This window comes from Osmerus mordax, chromosome 12 (assembly GCF_038355195.1).
Source record: "Osmerus mordax isolate fOsmMor3 chromosome 12, fOsmMor3.pri, whole genome shotgun sequence".
NCBI classification, from domain to species: Eukaryota; Metazoa; Chordata; class Actinopteri; order Osmeriformes; family Osmeridae; genus Osmerus; species Osmerus mordax.
The window spans coordinates 3,754,417-3,776,705 of NC_090061.1; the positions used below are offsets into that span (position 1 = coordinate 3,754,417).

The 22,289-nt window shown below is 41.5% G+C and overlaps 1 protein-coding gene across 1 annotated transcript; it reads left to right on the plus strand.

The window, feature by feature from the left end:
* The first annotated feature begins 15,892 nt into the window (after positions 1-15,892).
* On the plus strand, positions 15,893-17,328 carry LOC136954445 (uncharacterized). The gene is made up of 5 exons (XM_067248081.1): positions 15,893-16,040; positions 16,207-16,566; positions 16,659-16,775; positions 16,912-16,967; positions 17,176-17,328. Exons 1-5 carry the CDS (start codon positions 15,893-15,895, stop codon positions 17,326-17,328), a joined length of 834 nt encoding a protein of 277 aa, XP_067104182.1.
* Positions 17,329-22,289: the final 4,961 nt, after the last annotated feature.

Genomic DNA, 22,289 nt, shown 5'->3' on the forward strand with positions numbered 1-22,289 from the left:
CTGGAAGGCCTGACATGGCCTTAGATAGTGGACCTCACACAGACCTGCTGTCGTACTCATACTGCACCACCAGGGGGTGGTGCAGTATTGTCTTTGGACAAGACAACGCAAGGCAACCTGCCATAACATGACATACAAGTAGGTTACACCTATGATAAGCTAACATGTAATATAATAAACCTCCTAAATATACAAAATAATAAACTATACAGTATATTTAACCTATAATACACATAATATCCTATACTAACCTTATAACCTATACTAACCCAGAGACAAGTAGGGTACAATTAGTGAAATATTGCTGATTGTACAACCAGAAACTAAAGTGACAGTGTGTAATGGGACTAGTGTGAGTGTTGACAGTGTATCAATGTCCATATCAATGTTCATTCAGAAGCCTGATGGCCCTTGGAAAGAAACTGTAGTCCAGTCTACGTGTGCAAGACCGAATGCTTCGGTATCACCTGCCAGAAGGCAACGGGGTAAAAGACTGAAGGATGGGTGGTAACAGTCTCTTAGAATCCTGCCAGCTTTCCTGGAGGGGATGATGGTGTTGAATGCTGAGCTGTAGTCAATGAACAGCATACTCACATACGTATTGCCTTTGTCCAGGTGGGAGAGAGCGGTGTGCATTGTCAGGGCGATGGCATCGTCTGTAGACCTGTTGGACTGGTATGCAAACTGCATTGGGTCCAAGGCAGCAAGGAGCAGAGAAATTATTGTACTAGCCGTTCGAAGCACTTCATGATGACAGAGGTCAGTGCTATTGGGCGAAAGTCGTTCATGCAGGTGACCTTGGTGTTCTTGGGCACAGGGACAATGGTGGTCCTCTTGAAGCAGTTGGGAAGTACAGACAGGCTAAGGCTAAGGAGGTTGAAGATGTCACTGAAGACCCCTGCTAGCTGGTCAGCGCAGCCCCTGAGGGCCCTACCTGATATGCTGTCTGGGCCAGGTGCCTTGCGAGGGTTGATCTTTTGGAAGCAATGCCTCACCTCAGCTACAGTTAATGTAGGTACACCACTGGCTTGGCCTTCAGGTAGCTCCACTGCAGGGGGGTCAATGTCCCTCTCAAAGCAAGCGTAGAAGGCATTCAGCCCGTCTGTCAGTAGGACAGAGGACTGGGTCTCACTGTAGTCTCTCCCTTTGTAGTCTGTAATGGCTTTAAGTCCACTCCACATGTGCCTAGGGTCAGAGCCATGGTAGCTGGACTCCACCATGGTCCTGTAAGCCCTTTTCGCTGCTTTGATGGCCTTCAGAAAGTCGTATCTGGTCTTCCTGTACTGATCAGGGTCCCCAGAGTTAAAGGCGACAGGCTGGGCTATCAGGTTGGCCCGGACCGCGGCATCAACCCAGGGCTTCTGATTGGGGAAAGACCGGATAACCTTCTTGGGGACGACGTCATTAATGCAGTGTTGAATGTAGCTGGAAACAGTGTCCGTATATTCGTTTATGTCCCCATCTGCTGCCTCCCTAAACATCAGCCAGTCAGTGATGTTAAAACAGTCCTGGAGGGTCGCCACACTCTCGTCACTCCATATGTGAACTGACCTCGCAACCGGTCTAACCTGTTTTAGCTTTTGTGTATATGCTGGAAGGAGAAGAATGGAGGTGTGATCAGACTTCCCAAAAGCAGGGTGGGGGAGGGGTTTGTAGCTGCCCTTGAACGCTGTATAGCAATAGTCAAGGGTCGGGTCTCCACGTGTGAAGAAGTCAATGTGCTGATAGTATTTGGGCAGGACCTTCTTCATGTTGGCTCTGTTGAAATCTCCAACAACAAAGAAGGCTGCCTCTGGGTGCACATTCTCCAGACCATTGATAATCCCATACAGTTCATCCAACGCAGTGGCCTTATCTGCCTGGGGGGATGACGCTCACTCATGACGACTGCAGTCTATATCAGAGCCCAGAGCTCTGGGCTTGTAGTTGGTAATCTGCCTGAGCCCTCTCCAGACAGAAGCGGAGTCGTTAGCAGAGAACTTGTGTTTTAGTCTCTTTGAGTACAGTCGTTTAGCCTCTCTCACCGCCTTGCTAAAACTGTTCTTCAACTCCTTGAATCTGTCTCTATCTCCACTCTTAAACGCTTCCTCCTTCTCCAACCTCAACCTTCTGAGCTTTGCAGAGAACCAGGGCTTGTTGTTGTTGAAATGCACCCTGGTGCGTGTTTGAATACAGCAGTCCTCACAGAAGCTGATGTATGACGTCACAGCCTCTGTGAGTTCATCCAGACTATTGGTAGCAGTCGTGAACATATCCCAGTCAGTACAGTCCAAGCACGCCCGCAGATCCTCCATAGCCTCACTGATCCACTGTTTTGATGTCTTCACAGCAGGTTTATAGAGCTATAGTTTCTGCCTGTATGCAGGAATCAGGTGGACCATGGCATGGTCAGAGTGTCCCAGTGCTGCTCGAGGGATGGCGTGGTAGGCTCTACTGACTGTAGTGTAGCAAATGTATCACAGTGATGTGATTCATGTACCAAAGTGACTGAGAAAACTGTATTACTCAGTCAAATTCAGTATGCTGTGTCAGGACTCAATGCAGACTACAGTAATGTAGACTTGTGGATATACAGGTTGTTAGAAATATTTGTCCAAGCTGTTATACAAGCTGAAAATAATACTGTTGTGGAAGATATTTCACATAATCTTATGCAGAAAGGGAAATTCTGTCCACCAGACGCCGGTGTGTAGAGATATTTCACATAATCTTATGCAGAAAGGGAAATTCTGTCCACCAGACTCCGGTGTGTAGAGATATTTCACATAATCTTATGCAGAAAGGGAAATTCTGTCCACCAGACTCCGGTGTGTAGAGATATTTCACATAATCTTATGCAGAAAGGGAAATTCTGTGCACCAGACTCCGGTGTGCAGAGGCGAACCTCACCAGACGTTCTTCATAGCTGTTCAATTTCAATTCAATCAATTTCAAGATTATTGTCATATGTACAGGATACACAAGTATACAAGTACAATGAAAAGCTTTGTGCCACTGAGCTACCTACAACAGTGCAGTTTTTAATAATCAAATAGATAGTAGCGGACAATAATAACAATAAAAGATAAAATGATTATAACAAATCTAGAAAAGGTTGTGATGTGCAGGAATCTGTCCCAGAAGGGAAGTGGGGGTGGGGGGTAGTTATCTGTTCAGGAGCCTGATGGCCTGGAGATAGAAGCTGTCTTGTAGCCAATTAGTTCGGGAACTAATGCTGCGGTACCCGTTGCCAGATGGTAGCACTGTGAACAGTTCGTGGTTGGGGTCGCCGATGATCTTCCTGGCCTTTGACAGGCACCGCCTGGTGTAGATGTCCTGTAGGGAGGGAAGTTCACATCCTGTGATGCGCTGACCGCACCACCCTACAAAGTGCTTTGCGGTTCAGCTCAGTGCAGTTTCCATACCAGGTAGTGATGCAACCAGTCAGGACGCTTTCTATGGTGCAGCTTTAGAAGGACTTTAGGATGCGGGGACTCATGCCGAACTCATGCTTCCATCTCAGTCGCCTGAGATGGAAGAGGCGCTGTTGGGCCTTTTTCACCACATGTTTGGTGTGTGTGTGTGGCCCATGTCAGGTCCTCTGCGATGTGAACACCGAGGAACTTGAAGCTGGTGACCCTCTCCACTGCCGCTCTGTCGATGGGGGAGTGCTCCCCCCTCTGCTTCCTGAAGTCCACGATCAGCTCCTTGGTTTTACATTTACATTTAGTCATTTAGCAGACACTCTTATCCAGAGCGACTTACAGTAAGTACAGGGACATTCCCCCCGAGACAAGTAGGGTGAAGTGCCTAGTGACAGGGGGGTGAGAGGGGGGTTAGAGCTAGAGAGAGCCAGACCAGGCCCTTCATTGGTGCAAGACGAAATCTTCCCTCCTCCTCTCCTCCTCTTCCTCCCCCCCTCGTCCACCCTCCTCCTCCCCCCCCTCCTCCTCTCCCCCCCCCCCTCCTCCCCCCTCCTCCTCTCCCCCCCTCCACCCCCCTCCTCCTCTCCCCCCTCTCCCCCCCATCCTCCTCTCCCCCCCCCCTCCTCCCCTCTCCTCCTCTCCCCCCCTCCACCCCCCTCCTCCTCCCCCTCCTCCCCCCCCCCTCCTCCCCCCTCCTCCTCTCCTCCTCCTCTCCTCCCAGTAAGTCTCAGTCACTTCACTTCATCAGAAAGTTTGATTAGATCGCAGTGGGGATTTCACAACAAAGCCTGTGAAGCATTTACTATATAAAAGGGATAACTGCAAACTGTGGCGTGTATTACGTAATGAGGGCATCCAGTGTGTGTGTGTGTGTGTGTCTGCAGGTCTCGCCCTTGGTGCTTGTTTACGAGCGCTTGTTGCGTGTTGAAAAAAAAAGTGAAAAAAAGACACAACGTCAACAACTTTCTGATTCGTAGCCCGACTCTCTAACCACTCAGCCATCTGACCCCCAGTTTAATCATTTGACATGTTTTGTTGACGTTTAGGGAAAGGTTGTTCTCCTGGAACCAGTGTGTCAGAGTGTTGACCTACCCTCTGTAGGCTGTCTCGTTGTCACTGGAGATCAGGCCTATCACCGTCGTATCGTCATGGCATGGCAAATGCATTGTCAGTGGATCTGTTCTGACGGTTGCAAATTGCAATGGGTCAAGAGCAGTAGGTAACATGGAGGTTACTTACGTAAGTTCCTTACTAGCTTCTCAAAACACTTGCTGATGATGGGGGTGAGGGCAACAGAGCGCCAGTCATTTAGGCAGGTTACTTTTGCCTGTTTTGGGACTGGAATAATGGTAGACGTTTTGAAGCATGTGGGGATAACAGACAGGGAGAGTGAGAGGTTGAAAATATCCATGAATACCTCAACCAGCTGGTTTGCACATGTTTTAAGAACGCGGCTTGATCTGGCCTGATCTGGACCAGTAGCCTTGAGGATGTCCACTCGTTTGAGGGTCTTCCGTACTTCATCCACAGAGATTGACAGATTGTTTTCCTCCTCTGTGATTCCCATCTTTCTGTGTATGGTGTTTTCCGCTTCAAAACGAGCATAAAATGTTTTAGCTCGTCTGGAAGAGGGCAGTTGGTGGTAGTTGGGAAGATGGTTCTCCCTCCCACAAGCTTTGACTAAGTAGACTGACAGTTGACATTCAAAGGTGATAAGCTCCCGTCTCCATATATGGGAAACGGATTTCACCTCCCTCATGTAATTGAACTTGTTCAGAATATGTATAAAAGGACTACTTTTTACTATGAAGATTTAGACAACTCTGGAACGCCATAGACTTGTCTCCTTGCTGCATGCTGCAAGAAATAAACTTTCTTGACTCCATCGACTCTGTGCACTACTTGATAAAAGATTTTCCCAACACAGGTATGTAGCCATTTTTGACGCAGAAAATTAAATTGCTTAAAGGCTGTGAGTCAGTGAACAACTCTGTACCTAATGAAATGTTTGGTTTTCTTCCATGCAGTGTTCTGTGTATATTCACAGGTGAATACATATATCCTGAATCACCCAAAAGACTACTGTAACAGATCCACTTGTGATTGAAATAAGGTAAGTTTAACTTCCATGACATGACTTATGCCACAAATTGGGTTTTCATTAAAACATTTAGTTGGTGTGTCTGTAACCATTTTGGTATCTAGTTTAGTTTTTTATCAACTTTGTTTTTGATATCTATTTCATATGCATCATTGTTTTTCATGCAACTGCATTCATGTATTAATTGGGTGTGCTCAAGCCTTCGGCGAGAGCACAACCTTTGTTCTCTCACATATATATTATTATTATTATTCTTTTTGCCCCCCTAAAACTCAGTCAATATTTGGCCTACATAGACAAAGTAGGTGTCAAAAGTTTTGTCTTGGTAGCGATTGAGTTGCTTCTATTGGAATTTACGTTCCGTTGCATGGTTTAGGCTGAAGTTAAGTTTTTGTGGCGAAAAGTGAAGCTAACGGTGGCTAATTTGCTAGCCACAGTCACTGACGTTACTAACGTCACTACGTCACTAACGTCACGAAAACACGCGTGACTACCTTTGGCAGAACATTCGTTTCGCATCTGTTAACTTGGGGGATAGCTAGGCTAACTATAGTTTTACTGCAAGGCAGCTGCAGAAACGCCACAAGCAAAGAGGCCAGGGTGATAACTATTTACTCATTTTACTTTGTGATATGACACACAATTGTCATGTGTAATGTACAGTATAAGCTGATATTATTAAGGAAGTACATCTACTTTCGGAAACAGTAGTCTACTATTTCACTGAAGTATTAGCATCATGACATTAGCCTGTGTTGCCCGGGCAACACATACTACAGTGGTCTATGATGTATCTGTTTTCAATCGTTAAAATAAACATTCCTCACATATACATTTTCGTTGTAGGATTTATTATGACATTACATTACAAGTAAACGATTTGTGGGTGAAATTATCATTACCTGTGGTTTCAAACCAGTGTTGCTCACTGCAATGCTGTAGCCTACGCGAGACACACTACAAAAACATCTACTTTTTGCTAGCCACAGTCACTGACGTTACTAACGTCACTACGTCACTAACGTCACGAAAACACGCGTGACTACCTGTAGCAGAACATTCGTTTCACATCTGTTAACTTGGGGGATAGCTAGGCTAACTATAGCTTTACTGCAAGGCAGCTGCAGGAACGCCACAAGCAAAGAGGCCAGGGTGATAACTATTTACTCATTTTACTTTGTGATGTGAAACACAATTATGAAATGTAATGTACAATATTAGCTGATATTATTAAGGAAGTAGGCCCACATCTACTTTTGGAAACGGTAGTCTACTATTTCACTGAAGCATTAGCATCATGACATTAGCCTCTGTTGCCCGGGCAACACATACTACAGTGGTCTATGATGCATCTGTTTTCAATCTTTAAAATAAACATTCCTCACAAATACATTTTCGTTGTAGGATTTATTATGACATTACATTACAAGTAAATGGTGAAATTATCATTACCTGTGGTTTCAAACCAGTATTGCTCACTGCAATGCTGTAGCCTACGCCAGACACTACAAAAACATCTACACAGCTGTAGGAAGTCAAACGGCGACAGAACATGTTCGGCACTCCCCTTACTTAATCAAAAATCTATCTAACTACTAACCTGAACTTCATTGCCACAGCCTAAACGTTGCCAATCTGTTCATGAAAATAATTTCAGCCTAAACCGTACAACGGAACGTTAAATCCAATTCAACCAACGCAATCGCTACCAAGACGAACACAGCAGTAGTCTACTAGTACTGTACTGTAGTAGTACAATTTACCGGGGCAGCTTCTCCACACAGGGCTATATCGCATTTTGCGTTGTTACTGACAATGATCGCTACCAGTGAGCTTTTTATGAATGAGCGATTTTCCACTAAATAAATGTCAAGCTTATTTACGTTTTGGGGGGCATATTTTCAGTTAGCAGATGGGACTGTCTGAATCGCGATTCCATCTTCTACTGCCGGGTAACGTCGTAGAATAATCTTCAAAGGGGGTTCTTTATTAATGAATGAATGCAATGAGTAGGCTACATGCCTGAAAATGTCACGAGAAGGGAAAAACTTTAAATGACGTTTAAGTCATAGAGATTAGGTCCATTTTTACACCGGTCTGCCAGTTTTGATTCAACGATGAGGCTGCCTCTTGCAGGGGAAATGAGAAGACATCTATTTCATTCTACACTTCACTCGTATTTTCAGTTGTAAATGAGCAGCAAAAAAAAATGCCTTTAAATCTATTTAATCTTTATAAATAATAAGTATGCATTTTCATATAAAATATACATAAATCAGTTGTAAAAATGTCATTCAAAAACGGATCCCTGTGCAACCGACGCAAGCAAGCACACCCTACAATTTCCCCAGAAATTGTACCCTCTCTAGTTTTTATTGTTTTCCAAAATAACCTACTTCATCTGAAACTCGTTCTAAATGCAGATAAGACTAAATGTGTGTTGTTTACCAATGCTAGGAACAGGCCACTAAATATCGCTTCAGTAGTCACTCTTGAGGGAAGTGAAATAGAGTTTGTTAACTCCTATAAATACCTGGGTATTTTGATTGATGACTCCCTCACTTTTAAGCCACATGTTCTGTATCTGGTGAAAAAGCTGAGGCTAAAGCTGGGTTTTTATTTTGCGAAATAAGTTGTGTTTTTCTTTTAATGTAAAAAAGCAACTTGTTGCCGCCACGTTTTTATCTGTACTGGACTATGGATATCTGTTGTATATGCACTCTTCTGCTCAGTGTCTTCATAAGGTTGACACAGCATACCATGCTTCCTTGAGGTTCATTACAAACTGCAAAGCTCTGACTCACCACTGTGAGTTATACTCTCGGGTAGGATGGCCTGCTCTGACCACCCGTAGGCTCGGTCATTGCTACGCCTTCATATATAAGGCCATTCTTGGTCTGCTCCCATACTATTTGTGTGTCCTTATAAAGCAGAAGAGTGCCGGGAAATACTCTCTGCGTTCTCAGGATTGCGTCATGCTATCTGTACCTTATGCCCGTACGGAAATTGGAAAGAGGGCTTTTCTGTACTCTGCACCCTCGGCATGGAATATGTTGCAAAATGTCTTGTCTTGAATTCAATGCCATGGAATGTCAGACTGCAATGGTAGTTTTGTTCATATATTTTCTCCTTAGGTCATTATGAAGCTCCAGTGGATACTTCTGCTAGGGGCCTGCGTGGTGGTGAGGGCAGCCAATCCACCACCTGGTTACAACCGTTTTGTCAGGAACCACATAACAGCGGAAATGGCAATCAAGGCCTGTACTCAAGTCATACAAACACTGGATCTGAAAAACCCTCCTCCTGATGACACCTGCAAACATGTAAACACGTTCATCATTACTAACCCTAAGCTCGTGGAGGCAGTCTGTAATAGTGCTGGAACACTTTCATTTGGAAATATATACACTAGCAATAAGCCATTCTCTCTTATCACCTGTAGGCGCTCTAGTGGCACTCAACACCCCGGTTGTGTATACGACGGTATAGCATTAACAAGCAAAATCCAAGTTGGTTGTGAACGTGATCAGAAAAACGATCGCATAAGTTGGCCGATACACTATGAAGGTAATGTTCTTTAGCCAGACAAAGGGCCATGAAACATTTGCACGATTCAGAAAAGACAAAAAACAAATCTAAAACCGATTCATAACAATTGTGATCAGCAAAACAATATAGGCTAGCTCAAATAATTTTTACACTGTCCGATGTCACGGTAGCCTACTGTATGTGAAAAAAAATACACATTTTTTTCAATATCATATTTTTGTCAGCTACAATACGAATCTTTTATCAGTTCTACTATTTTTATTTCAATAAGGTGGGAATATGCCACTGCCACTACACAATTTGCCATCGAATGTGATAGAAACTGGCCAGTACAATTTAAAAGAATTGTGTTTAATATGATCATTGTGTTATTAGTTGATTCCTTTTTAAATGAATGATTTCTTGTTTTCTTGATTTGCTCTCACTTGTCACAAATGCATCTGACAATTTTAATTGTAACTAAATTGTGAAAATATATTAATATAATAAAATTAATATTATAAAATATATAAATGCTACTGTGTGGCCAGCCTGTTAAGTAGTATTGTGTGTGTAGCCTGGGTGGTAAACCTTAGAATATACAGGTTCTGTTTACTTACTAAAAACATAAGCAGTCACATTAAACTGTATTATATTACATAAATATAAAAGTATTTCATATTTAATCCAGATATCTTTCTAAGTTAGTTAAAAATTGTAGTTCATAGCGTTAAAATAGAAATAAATGTTCATCAGTAATAAATAAGATATATAGTTCTAAAACGTATTATTCATTGGGTATGTTTGTTTGGTCACCCTAGCTGTCAATCAGGGTTTATATATATATATATATAACTTTGGGAGGGACAATTATATGACATTTTCTCAAGAGCAATTCCTGAGGGGGTCACCAAAATTACTGCTGTAACACAGCACATTGAAAATAGTTACATAGTTATGTTTACAGTGATTTATTGGGGGGGACAAATATTATTTTTCCCAGGATGGGGGGGTCATGTCCCCCCTGTCCCCCCCGCGATTTCCGCTTATGGGACAGCCTCAATGGTGGGGATCGAGGAAGTAGTGATGCGCTGGGCAGTTTTCACCACCCTCTGAAGAGACTTCCGGTCCGCAACATCTCTTCATGTTGCATATTGCATATATCACTCTGAAGTGATATATGCAATATGTGATATATGCAATATGTGATATATGCAATATGCAACATGAAGAGATAGGTACAGTGAATACTACGGACTAAGTATATACGTGGATGTAAAGTTAGTAAAAAAGTAGTGCAAATGTTCAGTGGATGGAAGAAGGTGCATAGCCGTCCAGGCCAAGGTGTAGGGGTAAGTACAGTCACTGGAGGAGGGTGTGTGAGGGCGTAACCAGGGGGGCCATCACCGTGGTGCAGAGTTCAGCAGGGTGACGCAGCGAGAAGCTGTTCCTGAACCTGCTGGTCCTGGAACGGAGGGCCCTGTAGCGCCCCCCAGAGGGGAGGAGGGCAAACTGTCTGCGGCTGGGGTGAGAGTTGTCCTTGACGATGCTGCGTGGCCTCCGCAGACATCTTTTGTGCTGGACAGCCCAGTGGCAAACATCTACTATTAACTTTGGGGGGGACAATTATATGACATTTTCTCAAGAGCAATTCCTGAGGGGGACACCAAAATTACTGCTGTAACACATAGCACATTAAAAAAGCGCCATTGTGTCCATAATCAGCAAAGCGCTTTCATTGCGTATTATTAATATTATTGAAATTACATAGTTATGTTTACAGCGATTTATTGGGGGGGACAAATATAATTTTTCCCAGGATGGGGGGGTCATGTCCCCCCTGTCCCCCCCGCGATTTCCGCTTATGGGACAGCCTCAATGGTGGGGATCGAGGAAGTAGTGATGCGCTGGGCAGTTTTCACCACCCTCTGAAGAGACTTCCGGTCCACAACACAGCAACTGCCATGCCACACCGAGATGCAGTTGGTGAGGATGCTCTCGATGGTGCAGCGGTAGAAGTTCACCAGGATCTGAGGAGACAGATGAGCCTTCTTCAGTCTCCTTAGGAGGAAGAGGCGCTGGTGAGCCTTCTTGACCAATGTTGAGGTGTTGAGGGTCCAAGAGAGGTCCTCGAAGATGTGGACACCCAAGAACTTAAAGCTGGCGACACGCTCAACCTCCGTCCCGTTGATACGGATGGGGGTGTGTGTGCCACCTTTGGTTCTCCTGAAGTCCACAATGAGCTCTTTGGTCTTCTTGGTGTTGTTCTGTTGATAGTGGTACGAAAGTGTTATTACGCAGTTATTACAATTAATGATATACGCCACTAGGAGGCGCTGATAACAACACAATGATGCATGAGACGTAGGAGAGTCTATAACGGTGGCTCATGATCACGCTTAAATTCAGTTACTCTTGAGTAAAATAATTTGTTACTAATTCATTACATGTGTACAAGTCTGCTTTACATTACAGTCACATCATTACACTATATGCATCATAATGTCTAAATCGACTACTTTGTATGGTGAGCTTGTAGTGAGACGTCAAAAGTATGTTTGGAGTCTGTTAGCACAAACAGTTTAACTTATATTTCAAAAATAAAAGTTTATAGCCTGTTATCCTATTATAAAATGGCCGCGGGGCAGTTACACGACAGTAAACAAAAGCTGCAAGACAGCCAATGCATCTGCCACGAGACACTTGCGTACCACTATCAACAGAACAGTAACTGTCATGTGCCAGTGGAGGCACTGTCACGTACCACTGGCAGCGGTGGTACGTACCACTAGCCACTGTCACGTGCCAGTGGAGGCAATGGCATGTACCACTAGCAACTACAGTAGGCTAACTGTCATGTACCACTGGCAGCAGTGGAACGTACCACTAGCAACAGTATAGTACAGTTTCGGTTCTAACCGCTTCTCGATCAACTGCATCTCATGAGTGCCAAGGTAGCAAGCTAGCTGCTGAGCTAACAACACAATGCCAGAAGCATTTCAGTAGTGTTGAATCCTTTTATGGTCTTGCTGTCAGCACCTACCTGGACACAAGATTTAAAAACTTTGGGTTCCGTGACATGGCAAATGTTATAGCTGTGAAAAAACAACTCATCACTGAAATTCAATTAGTGAACCAGACCTCAGTCCCTTCATTGTCAGCTCCTGAACCAAGCACAAGCTCTGCCACCAGCCCTCTCAGCAATGGCTCATACCCACCTGCAACAAAAAGTGGGATATGGACAGAGTTTGACTCTCAAGTCCCTGCATCCCAGCAGCATCGCACAACTGGCACTGATGCCTTTATTGAAATGCGCCGGTATTCAGAAGAGAACCCAATTCCACAGGATGGAGACCCACTTCTTTAGTGAAAAAAATTGAGCCAACATTCCCCTCACTGAGCAAGCTTGCCAAGAAACACCTGGGAATAATTGCAACATCTGTACCTGCAGAAAGGATTTTCTCTAAGGCAGGTGAGTTAGTGAGTCAGAGAATAAGTGCCATAAAAGGCAAAAATATAAACATGTTATTGTTTTTGAACAAAAACCTATAAATCTGTAGTCCTCAACATGGGGACGGGGCCCAAAAAGGGGACCTCAGGGAATAATTTCTTGGACACAGGAGGGCTTTGGGGGCAAAAAGCCCCCATCTTTCCCCAAAGAAAATGTGGGGGAAAGATTTTCCGTCATGTATATTGAAATCTAGGCCCCTAATTTTGACCTTTTACCGTCCTGTGACATGTTTGTGAGCGGACATTTGACCAAGGTAACTTCAGGGCAGTCGTAAGTGTGCTGAAAGTGTGCTGTCTTGAAGTGGCAAGCAAAACTCCAGTCCTGGATGGTATCTGAGAATCTGAAAATCCTGAACCACTTTGTACTCTCTGTAAAGTCCTCCATCTACTGCTGTTGCTATTGTTGTCAATGAAACAAATTGTAGCCATAATACACATGCTCCTAGGTATAATTCAATTAGGCCTAATGGACAGACGAACAGACAAACACAGACAGGCAGATAGATTAAATCAAATTTAATAATATGTCAGAGCACAAATGCGCAGGCACATGCAAGTAGATATAGATTATTTTTGTTTTTATGGAATAGGTCAATAAACATACAAATGTACACAGACACTTGCCCGTGGTAAGAAATGTCTGTTCGTGCCGACAAGTCGTGGGTCCTTTTAGTTTTGCTGTAATGAAGGAACTTGTTTCTTCCTCATACCAGGAAGTGGCAGTAAAGCTCTATCCATTAAGGGAGAAACAGACTGTCAGTGCCAACTTAAAACATACAAACATACTTATTTTGAAGCTGTCCCAATGTCATGTAGTTCGATTTCATATAGGAATTTTTATATATAACATCTCTCAACAACCTTTATATTTGAGCTCTGCCATGGATATGTGTGCATAGGGATACATAGGAATATTAATAGTGAAGACATATTAGTACCCAATTGCTGTTAAAGTACCAAGTCAATGAAGTGAATAGAAAAGTACAAGTTCAAGACAAAATCAACATAGTTATCATAGATCTATAAAGTGCAGGTGTCTGATACATACATATGTGACGATTAGCATAGCCTTCGCAAGCACAGAAAAAGGACACTGCTGCATGCTAGATAGCTTTTGTTTAGGTCTTTAGATAGGGCTCCTAGAATTGGCCTTTACGCTCCTCCTATGTACCTCGTTCAAAGTTACATGGCATTATACTCTTTGGTAATATTGTGACCTCTGACCTACACTAGTATCACAGGCATTTCCATAAGCAAACAGCATAATGACAGTTTATCAATGACACAATATGATATAATAATGTTATATCATATTGTATAATAATATATAATATAATAATGATACAAGCAACATAATTCATAGATAGGCATATTTCTCTCCTGGACATGACCAAGGGTTATGTTCTCAAGAAAAAAAGGAATTTGCTTTTTGTGGAAGAAAGTTACCTCTAGAACACTGTTCCTCTAGAACAGTGTGACTATCAGTTTAGATTTTAGGTTCATACAGTATTAAACAACCAGCTGACTGGTGAAAGAGTTTAACAAACACCTTGACATAAAAATTAACCAGCAAAATATTTCTGTGGTATGAAGGTCAGAGGACGGAATGTATAGTGGACACTGCCAATACAGCAGATGTTCATTTTAATACTCAAGTCAAGTAAATTTTATTCATCCCACTAGAGGAAATTTGTTTGTAGACAGGTATTAAAACTACTACACCACACAGAGACAGGCAGACATATATGACTGTTACCAGTGCACAATTTAGGTTACAACAAAAAAAGATAGGCATGAATTATAAGATTAAATCGTATCTAGTATATCTAATGTCTTGTTGTTGTCTGGAAAAGCTAGAGTCATTCAACTGCAAGCATCTGTTGGTGAGACCAGTGACACTCAGAATGAGCAGGTATGTCATTCTTATCAATAATCGTACATTAATCTGTATTTGCTTATGGAAATTTGAATTTATCAATTCAAACAGTATTTATATCACAAATAACCAATGTATAAGCTGTGCCTAGTGCCCACAACAACTAAAATAACCCACTGGGTGTTAATCACCCCAACCTGTTGGTGGCACTGTGATCAAGTTTTATCTTCAGATCACCTTGTCCTACTCTATGAACATGATTGTGCTGAGTGTCTAGATTCAGTTCTGAGTCCGTGTTTTCCTCAGAGACAGGATGGTGACGAGATGCTTTACTCACAATTAGAGTTTACAAAAAGCAAAGCCCTCAACAGGAACAGAAGACATGAACGCACCAACAAGGAAGATACCATTTACTCTGATGTCAAAGGTCTTGATGTAATTGACAGCCTGTAAGGATTATATTTGAATGTACTTTTTGATCACTTCCTTTTTCAAACTGTAAACCTACCTGCAGTATCATTTAAATATCTTCTGTTCTGATACCTGGACATTAGTATTTTTTCTGGATTGTTGAGTCATTACAGTATATCAATATATATATATTTTTTTTACCTTTTTCAGTTTAAATTATATTTGAATAGTAGTGATATGTTAGGCTTTTAATGATAAAAAAAAGTGTGGCCTTTTGTATTAATGTGTTCATACGATGTGCAGTATATCTACTGTTGGAATGAGTGATATCTGTACATTTTTATTTGTAATAAATGTTTAGTGAATCAATTATCTCCACCTTATGTCCAGAACCTGTCATTGAGCATCTCTAAAACAATTTATTTCTTATAATAAGTCACATGAACAAAACAGAACTACATACATAGGCTGACAGGAATGCATGAGGCCATCTTCATAACTGCTTAAACCACTGCCTCTTACTATAACATTAGCTTTTTCACACACAAATAAACCTTAACAGATATGGACTGACCATTTTAAAGTTCAAGTTCTTTAGCTGTTTCATGGTATTGTGGCATTTTGAAATGAGTTGGAAGCGGGGAAACAGGAAGTACTCTACTTTTTGGTTTCAACCAATCAGATGTGTTTTTAGTTTTTCTTTGTAAACCTTGATCATCTTGACATCAATCTGTACATCTGAACATTGACAGCATCACGAAGAGGCTAGACACTATGTTACCTGTATGGACTGTTATGACTCTTTTAGGCACAGTGTGTAAGTATTATTCCATTGGGGAAAAGAATATTGTTAATATACTGTATTAATTATATTTCACGTAACTAAATATTTAATATTTTTTTTAAATTGTGTTTTCCTTTCATTTAGACACTCTGGATCCTGTGACCGTGGTTCAACTTCGTGACAGGGTTAGCCTGATGTGTGTTTTCAAATCAAAACAGGAATATGAGTCTAAAATCATACACTGGTACAAGCAAACATTGGGAGGCCTTCCACAAATAATGGTGACGATCAAAAAACGCTCAGTGGAAACACCTCTGTTTTACCAGGGGTTTAATCCTTTACGTTATGAGGTATCAGAAGGAAAACATCAGCTCACGATCCTGAGAGTGACTGAGGAAGATGAGGGCGTTTATTACTGTGGGGTCGGTGAATATTATAGAACAGAGTTTAGAGGTGCAACATTCCTCTCATTAAAAGGTAGAGTTTAAAGATGAATGCTATCACAATGTTACATGATTTGGCAGTCTTACCCTTTAGATACATTGTCTCATTGATTTGATCGATCTAAAGGTGTGTGGTTTTTACTATCCAGGTACAAGTCTAAATCTGTTGGATTACCAGATAGTGTTGCAGCAGCCAGAGTCTGAGCCAGTCCATCCAGGAGACTCTGTGACTCTGCAGTGTTCAGTCCTCTCTGAGTCCTGTACAGGACAACACAGTGTGTTCTGGTTCAGAACCGGGGCAGGAGAATCCCATCCAGGACTCCTTTACACCCAAGGAGACAGGAGTGAAGAGTGTGAGAAGAGACCTGAGACTCCCTCTCCTACACGGAGCTGTGTCTACAGCCTCTCCAAGAACAACCTCAGCTCCTCTGATTCTGGAACTTACTACTGTGCAGTGGCCACATGTGGAGAGATACTGTTTGGCAATGGAACAAGACTGGATGTTAAAGGTAATGAATATGAGTGTAGGTGGATGGATGTTTGGTGTAACTCTACATTTGACTACATCAGTGCTGCCTCCCTCTTCTGTTGTTCCCTCCAGAACCAGCAGTGGATCTCATAGTTATCGTCCTGGGGGTGTCTTTAGCTGTGTGTGTTGTGTTGATCATTATCCTCATCTGTACCAGAAAGACACGGACAGTGTGTGAAAATTGTAAAGGTAAAAGTTATCCTGAGATTGAACTGACAATGTACATACAGGGTATCGAACAGTAAAAACTATATTCTTCTAACAATATTTTTGATGAGAGGCCCTGGGAGTTTTTTCTAATGAATGTCACTTTGTCATTGAACAGTGAGTGCTGCCTGTCACGGACATGACAAGACAACTGGACAACAGTCAAGTGGTCAGGTACAGGTGGTGCAGTCAGTATTGTAACAATATGCAGGCTTTATCCGGACGCAATTTAAGGTGTTTTTAATGTGATGATGTCAGTTGTTCTAAAAGGTACCTTTCATGTTACAATTACTTTACTGATTTCAGTGTGACGACGATCTCCTTTAGTTCCGTTGTTGAACATTTCATGTTACAGTTACTTATATATTGTGATTCTTCACAGGAAGGTGAAGACTTGAACTATGCTGCTCTGCAGTTCTCTGAGATGAAAGGTAAAAGAGGAAGAAGGAAGAGAGAGACCCCACAGGAGAGTGTGTACTCTGATGTGAGGGGTTCTGACTGGGAGGAAAGTGGTCAACAGAAAATCAGTTTGTGAACATTGTTGAGGTGGCAGTTACCGTTAGCGTTATGTTGTATTTTTAATACTTGTTTTACTTTTTACTTTGTATTCACATCTTTTACTCTCTTTACTTCTTAGTTTCAAAATAGTGTTTGTGGTTACCAGACATTCAGTCTGCATCTCCAAAGTTAGTCTGAGGCACAGCTACTGACCTGTGTTCACATAATATATGTATATTTTATTTAATATATTTTATCCAGTCTTATCTATGTCATGAATGAAGGAAAATATATATTTTGTTGTTTTTATTTTCAAACAATGTACACAGAATTTACAAACATTCACTGTTCCTTCATTGACATGCAATGTTACAAATCTGAATTGGGAAAAGCATTAAAAAACATTTGGGATTTGTTGATACCAATAAAAAAATTGTACATTGTACATGGATTAACGAAAATGTTTCTTACTGTGGACTGACAATACTGGAGTACAAAATATATTTTTTTCCTGGAATAATGCAATATCAAAATCTTGTCAAAACATTTTTTCAGATGGCTCATTTCTGTTGTCAGAGTATTCCTACTCAGCCAGTCAGTGATATTTTCATTGCTCATCAAATTTGGCAAAATGTTAGTCTGTGCCATGTAATTTTCTACAAATTCAACTGGATTTACTTAAAACTTGAAATGGACCTGAATCCTCTTGATGCTGAGTTACTTAATAAATTAATATTAAATAAATATTGGGCAATGATTTATTCTGGGGATTATGTCAGAGGTTTGGTGCTGAATGACAACAACACTTGTTAACCCTGTGACTTTCATCACCATGACAACCCCAACCAGGAAGAGGAAGAGAAGTGATCACTGAGTACCTCATGCACTAAACCCTAAATCACCCTAAATACACCTACTACTGTTGTTTTTATATGACATAGTTATATTTAATAACACAGAGATTCATTCATTGTGTATGTTATACAACAACAACAATCACATCTCCAACCCCTTCTACAAAATTATTTAAAGAAACATTTGTTGAATGCTAACCACAGTGTGACCACAGGTCTGGTAAACAGTAGTTGTGCCTCAGACTAACTTTGGAGATGCAGACTGAATGTCTAGTAACCACAAACACTATTTTAAAACTAAGAAGTTAAGAGAGTAAAAGGCGTGAGTACAAAGTAAAAAGTAAAAGAAGTATCAAAATACAACATAAGCTAACCTAAACTGCCACCTCAACAATGTTTACAAACTGATTTCCTATTGACCACTTTCCTCACAGTCAGAACCCCTCACATCAGAGTACACACTCTCCTGTGGGGTCTCTCTCTTCCTTCTTCCTCCTTTACCTTTCATCTCAGAGAACTGCAGAGCAGCATAGTTCAAGTCTTCACCTTCCTGTGAAGAATCACAATGTATAAGTAACTGTAACATGAAAGATAGAACAAGATAATGAAAGGTGTTCATCATCATATAAAAACAACATACACTCAAATTTCATCCTGGTAAAACTTGATATTGTTCCAATTATGACTGTACTACAAAGACTCAAATCATATATATATGGTGGTTTGAACCATGTTATGTAGAACGACTGTACCTGACAACTTTCCTGTTCTGCAGTTGTCTTGTCACGTCCGTGAAAGGCAGCGCTTACTGTCAAATGACAATATAACATTCATTAGAAAAAACTCCCGGGGCCTGATACAAACATAATAGTTAATAGCTTTTAATACTCAATATATCTTCAGTTCAATTATACAACTTTTATCTTTACAATTCTCTGTCCGTGTCTTTCTGGTACAGATGAGGATGATGATCAACACAACACACACAGCTAAAGACACCCCCAGGATGATAACTATGAGATCCACTGCTGGTTCTGGAGGGAACAACAGAAGAGGGAGGCAGCACTGATGTAGTCAAATGTAGAGTTACACCAAACATCCATCTACCTACACTCATATTCATTACCTTTAACATCCAGTCTTGTTCCATTGCCAAACAGTATCTCTCCACATGTGGCCACTGCACAGTAGTAAGTCCCAGAATCAGAGGGGCTGAGGCTGTTCTTGGAGAAGCTGGTTAGAGGACAGTTACCTGAATGTTTACAATGAAAAAAGTATGAATACAACATAGCCTGCTTATAAAATGCTGTTTCTAGACTACGATGTTATACATACCCTTTACAGTCACAAAGGTGCCGTTTCTGAATGCCATCCTATACTGTGTTCCGGTTGTACAGAAGTATATTCCCTTGTCTGAACTGGTTATGTTTTGGATGTTTAGATTATAAGTACCATTAACCATATTTGCAGAGAAACGTTCTTCTACCAAAACAGTTGATTTAGTTCCATTGTGAACCACAACACGTTGGAACATGTGTTTAATAGTTTGTCTGTACCAGCATGTCCAGGGAAAGTCTGATTCTGATATTGCACACTGCAGTGTTACAGTTCCACCGGGTTCAGCTGTGGTCAAATGAATGTGTCCGTGAACATCCTCACTTTGAATAAGATCTAGAAAATGGGGAAACCATGTTTTAAAGGAAACATTTTCTCTCAGAAATCAAACTGACAGTGCAGGATCACTCTGCCAACTGGAAATAAAAACCCACCCACTTTTGTACCATGTTTTGAGTCCAGATTTCAAAACAGAATTGCATTAGTAACAAAGGTTTTTTAGTATTTAAAGGTTTTTATTCCACTATTTATTATGAATGATTACATGAGCTAACCGTCCAACACTTTTTAGAAAATCCATCGACTCCACAAAGATCATTGTAGACACTCAATTATCTTCCTACAAATCTTAAATCGGTATCAACGAACCCAAACCAAGTTTTGAAAGTCATCAGAGATGCCGTTGGCACTCTGTTAATACTTTCTTGATAGTTTGAGAATCTACAGTTGACCTACATGGAACAAACCAAACAGAGTGTAACTGTTAACTGATAAAATGCACACTTACACAGTTGAGAGAGAAGAAGTACACAGATATGTCTGACTGAGATCATCTTGGTGCTTTGCGATGATAAGTTTGTCTTTTGACTTTTAACTTATGAGCAGACCTTCGGCCTGGATTCAGAGGCAACCTGATTGGTGGAATGGACTTCCTGTGATGTATCCACCAATAAGCTAAAGAAAGCACTGATGAATATTAAGAACATGCATTAGCATAGTCCCAGTTGTGCTTGCCTTTATGTAGCTATTCATATACAGTAATCCCTCGTTTATCGCGGGGGTTACGTTCCGAAAATGACCCGCGATAAGTGAAATCCGCGAAATAGAAAACTTTTTTTTTTAATACAATTAGCAACTATTACATGTATACAAATACAGTGACTCACGTGTAGGCCGTTTCACTGCTCTTCAGACTGGGCCGCTGCATCCTGACTGCGCGTTTCATCGACATTATGGGTTTAGGAGATGTTCGAAATTACAAGATAATTTGGCCAACTTAACGTAAATTTGCCAAGCTGTTTTATGTACGTACACATAACTGCACGAGACGACAAAATGATAGCACAATTCGTAGCATGTTTTGATACAAGAAGCGGGAGTGAGTTTTTAGCGAATCAGAATGCAGAGCACAATGCACCAAAAAAGACAAAAAATGCATTATGAAAATCCGCGAAATAGCGAATCCGCGATAAGTGAACCGCGAAGTGGCGAGGGATCACTGTACAAATACTACATTAACATATACATAGTCTTAATTGCCTGGTCACTATGAAGTCAAATCCATATTATGTTTCCTTTATCAAATCAAGGTGCTGTTCTTTCCTGCAGTGTGTCAGTTAGTGCCTACTAAAATGAAAGCGTTGTTAAGATAGTCAAAGCATTTCTCATGAAGAATTCAGATTAATTTCACACTCATTTTATACCACAACAATCACAGATCCCCCCAAAAAACTGTTGATTAACTCAACATCTGTGAAGGCTCTGCCACAGATGCTGACACACAGGGAGTCAAAACTAGAACTGGAGTCGAGGGCAGGGGGCAAAGGGTGCGATCGCCATGCTGCGCAGGTGCAGTGAGAGTAGGGTGACCACCTGTCCCGCTTTGCGTTGTATCGCACAGCATTTTCAATATGCGACGTGCGGGATAAGGGGTGAAAATGCTGTGCGACACAACGCAAAGCGGGACAGGTGGTCACCCTAAGTGAGAGTGGTGGAAGGTACCATTCATCAGATTGACAAACAGGCATGTATTTATCGGCTATCACCTTACAAAGGGATGATGAGTTTTACATCTGTATGTTTCGGAAATTGTATACACGTGTATCTGTCTTTCATTACACTGTCAGTGATGTGTATAACAACATAATTATTGCGTAGCCGGTATGTTAATGGTGGGCGGGGCAACTGGTATAGGAGGAGCCTCACTGTATTAACTTGTCTGACACGCCCCGGAGCGTGGTGCACTGTGGGAAGGCAAGCGGTGCAGAGCATTAAATAACGCTGTAGTGGACACGCAGTAAGTCAGGCTCTGTGATGTGTGATAGTATTCATGCATGTTTATTGTTTTTGGGTTTTGTTTCACTGTAAATACTTTATACCTTTAGGGATTGTTTTGACCGACATTGGCCGGGTTTCCCAGGTTCGTTAAGAAGCTCTTAACGCTAAGAGCTTCTTAGGAGCGTTCTACTTAACAAATCTGGGAAACCCGGCCATTGTCAAATGAAAAAACACAATTGCATTCACATGCTCCTGCAGATCCATCATTTATAATTTATAGCAACGACCCGGGGAGCACTTCCTGACAACGTCTTACAAAACTATGTCTAGAAACATTTATTGAATGCGAACCACAGTGACACCACAGTTCTTGTTGCATCACTGTGCCTGAGAGTAATCTTGCACACTGAATATCTAGTGACCACATATACTACTACTACTTTGAAACTAAGAAATCACAAACACATGATTAATATCAGACTTAATAAAATACAACATTATGAGCTAACGTTAACTGCCACCTCGACAATGT

Bases quoted from the DNA above. Each gene is read 5' to 3' on its own strand.
- LOC136954445 (XM_067248081.1), top strand. From the start codon at position 15,893: ATGGTGACGATCAAAAAACGCTCAGTGGAAACACCTCTGTTTTACCAG. The intron at 16,567-16,658 runs GTAATGAATATG...TGTTCCCTCCAG, and splicing joins AACAAGACTGGATGTTAAAG to AACCAGCAGTGGATCTCATA. The intron at 16,776-16,911 runs GTAAAAGTTATC...GTCATTGAACAG, and splicing joins AGTGTGTGAAAATTGTAAAG to TGAGTGCTGCCTGTCACGGA.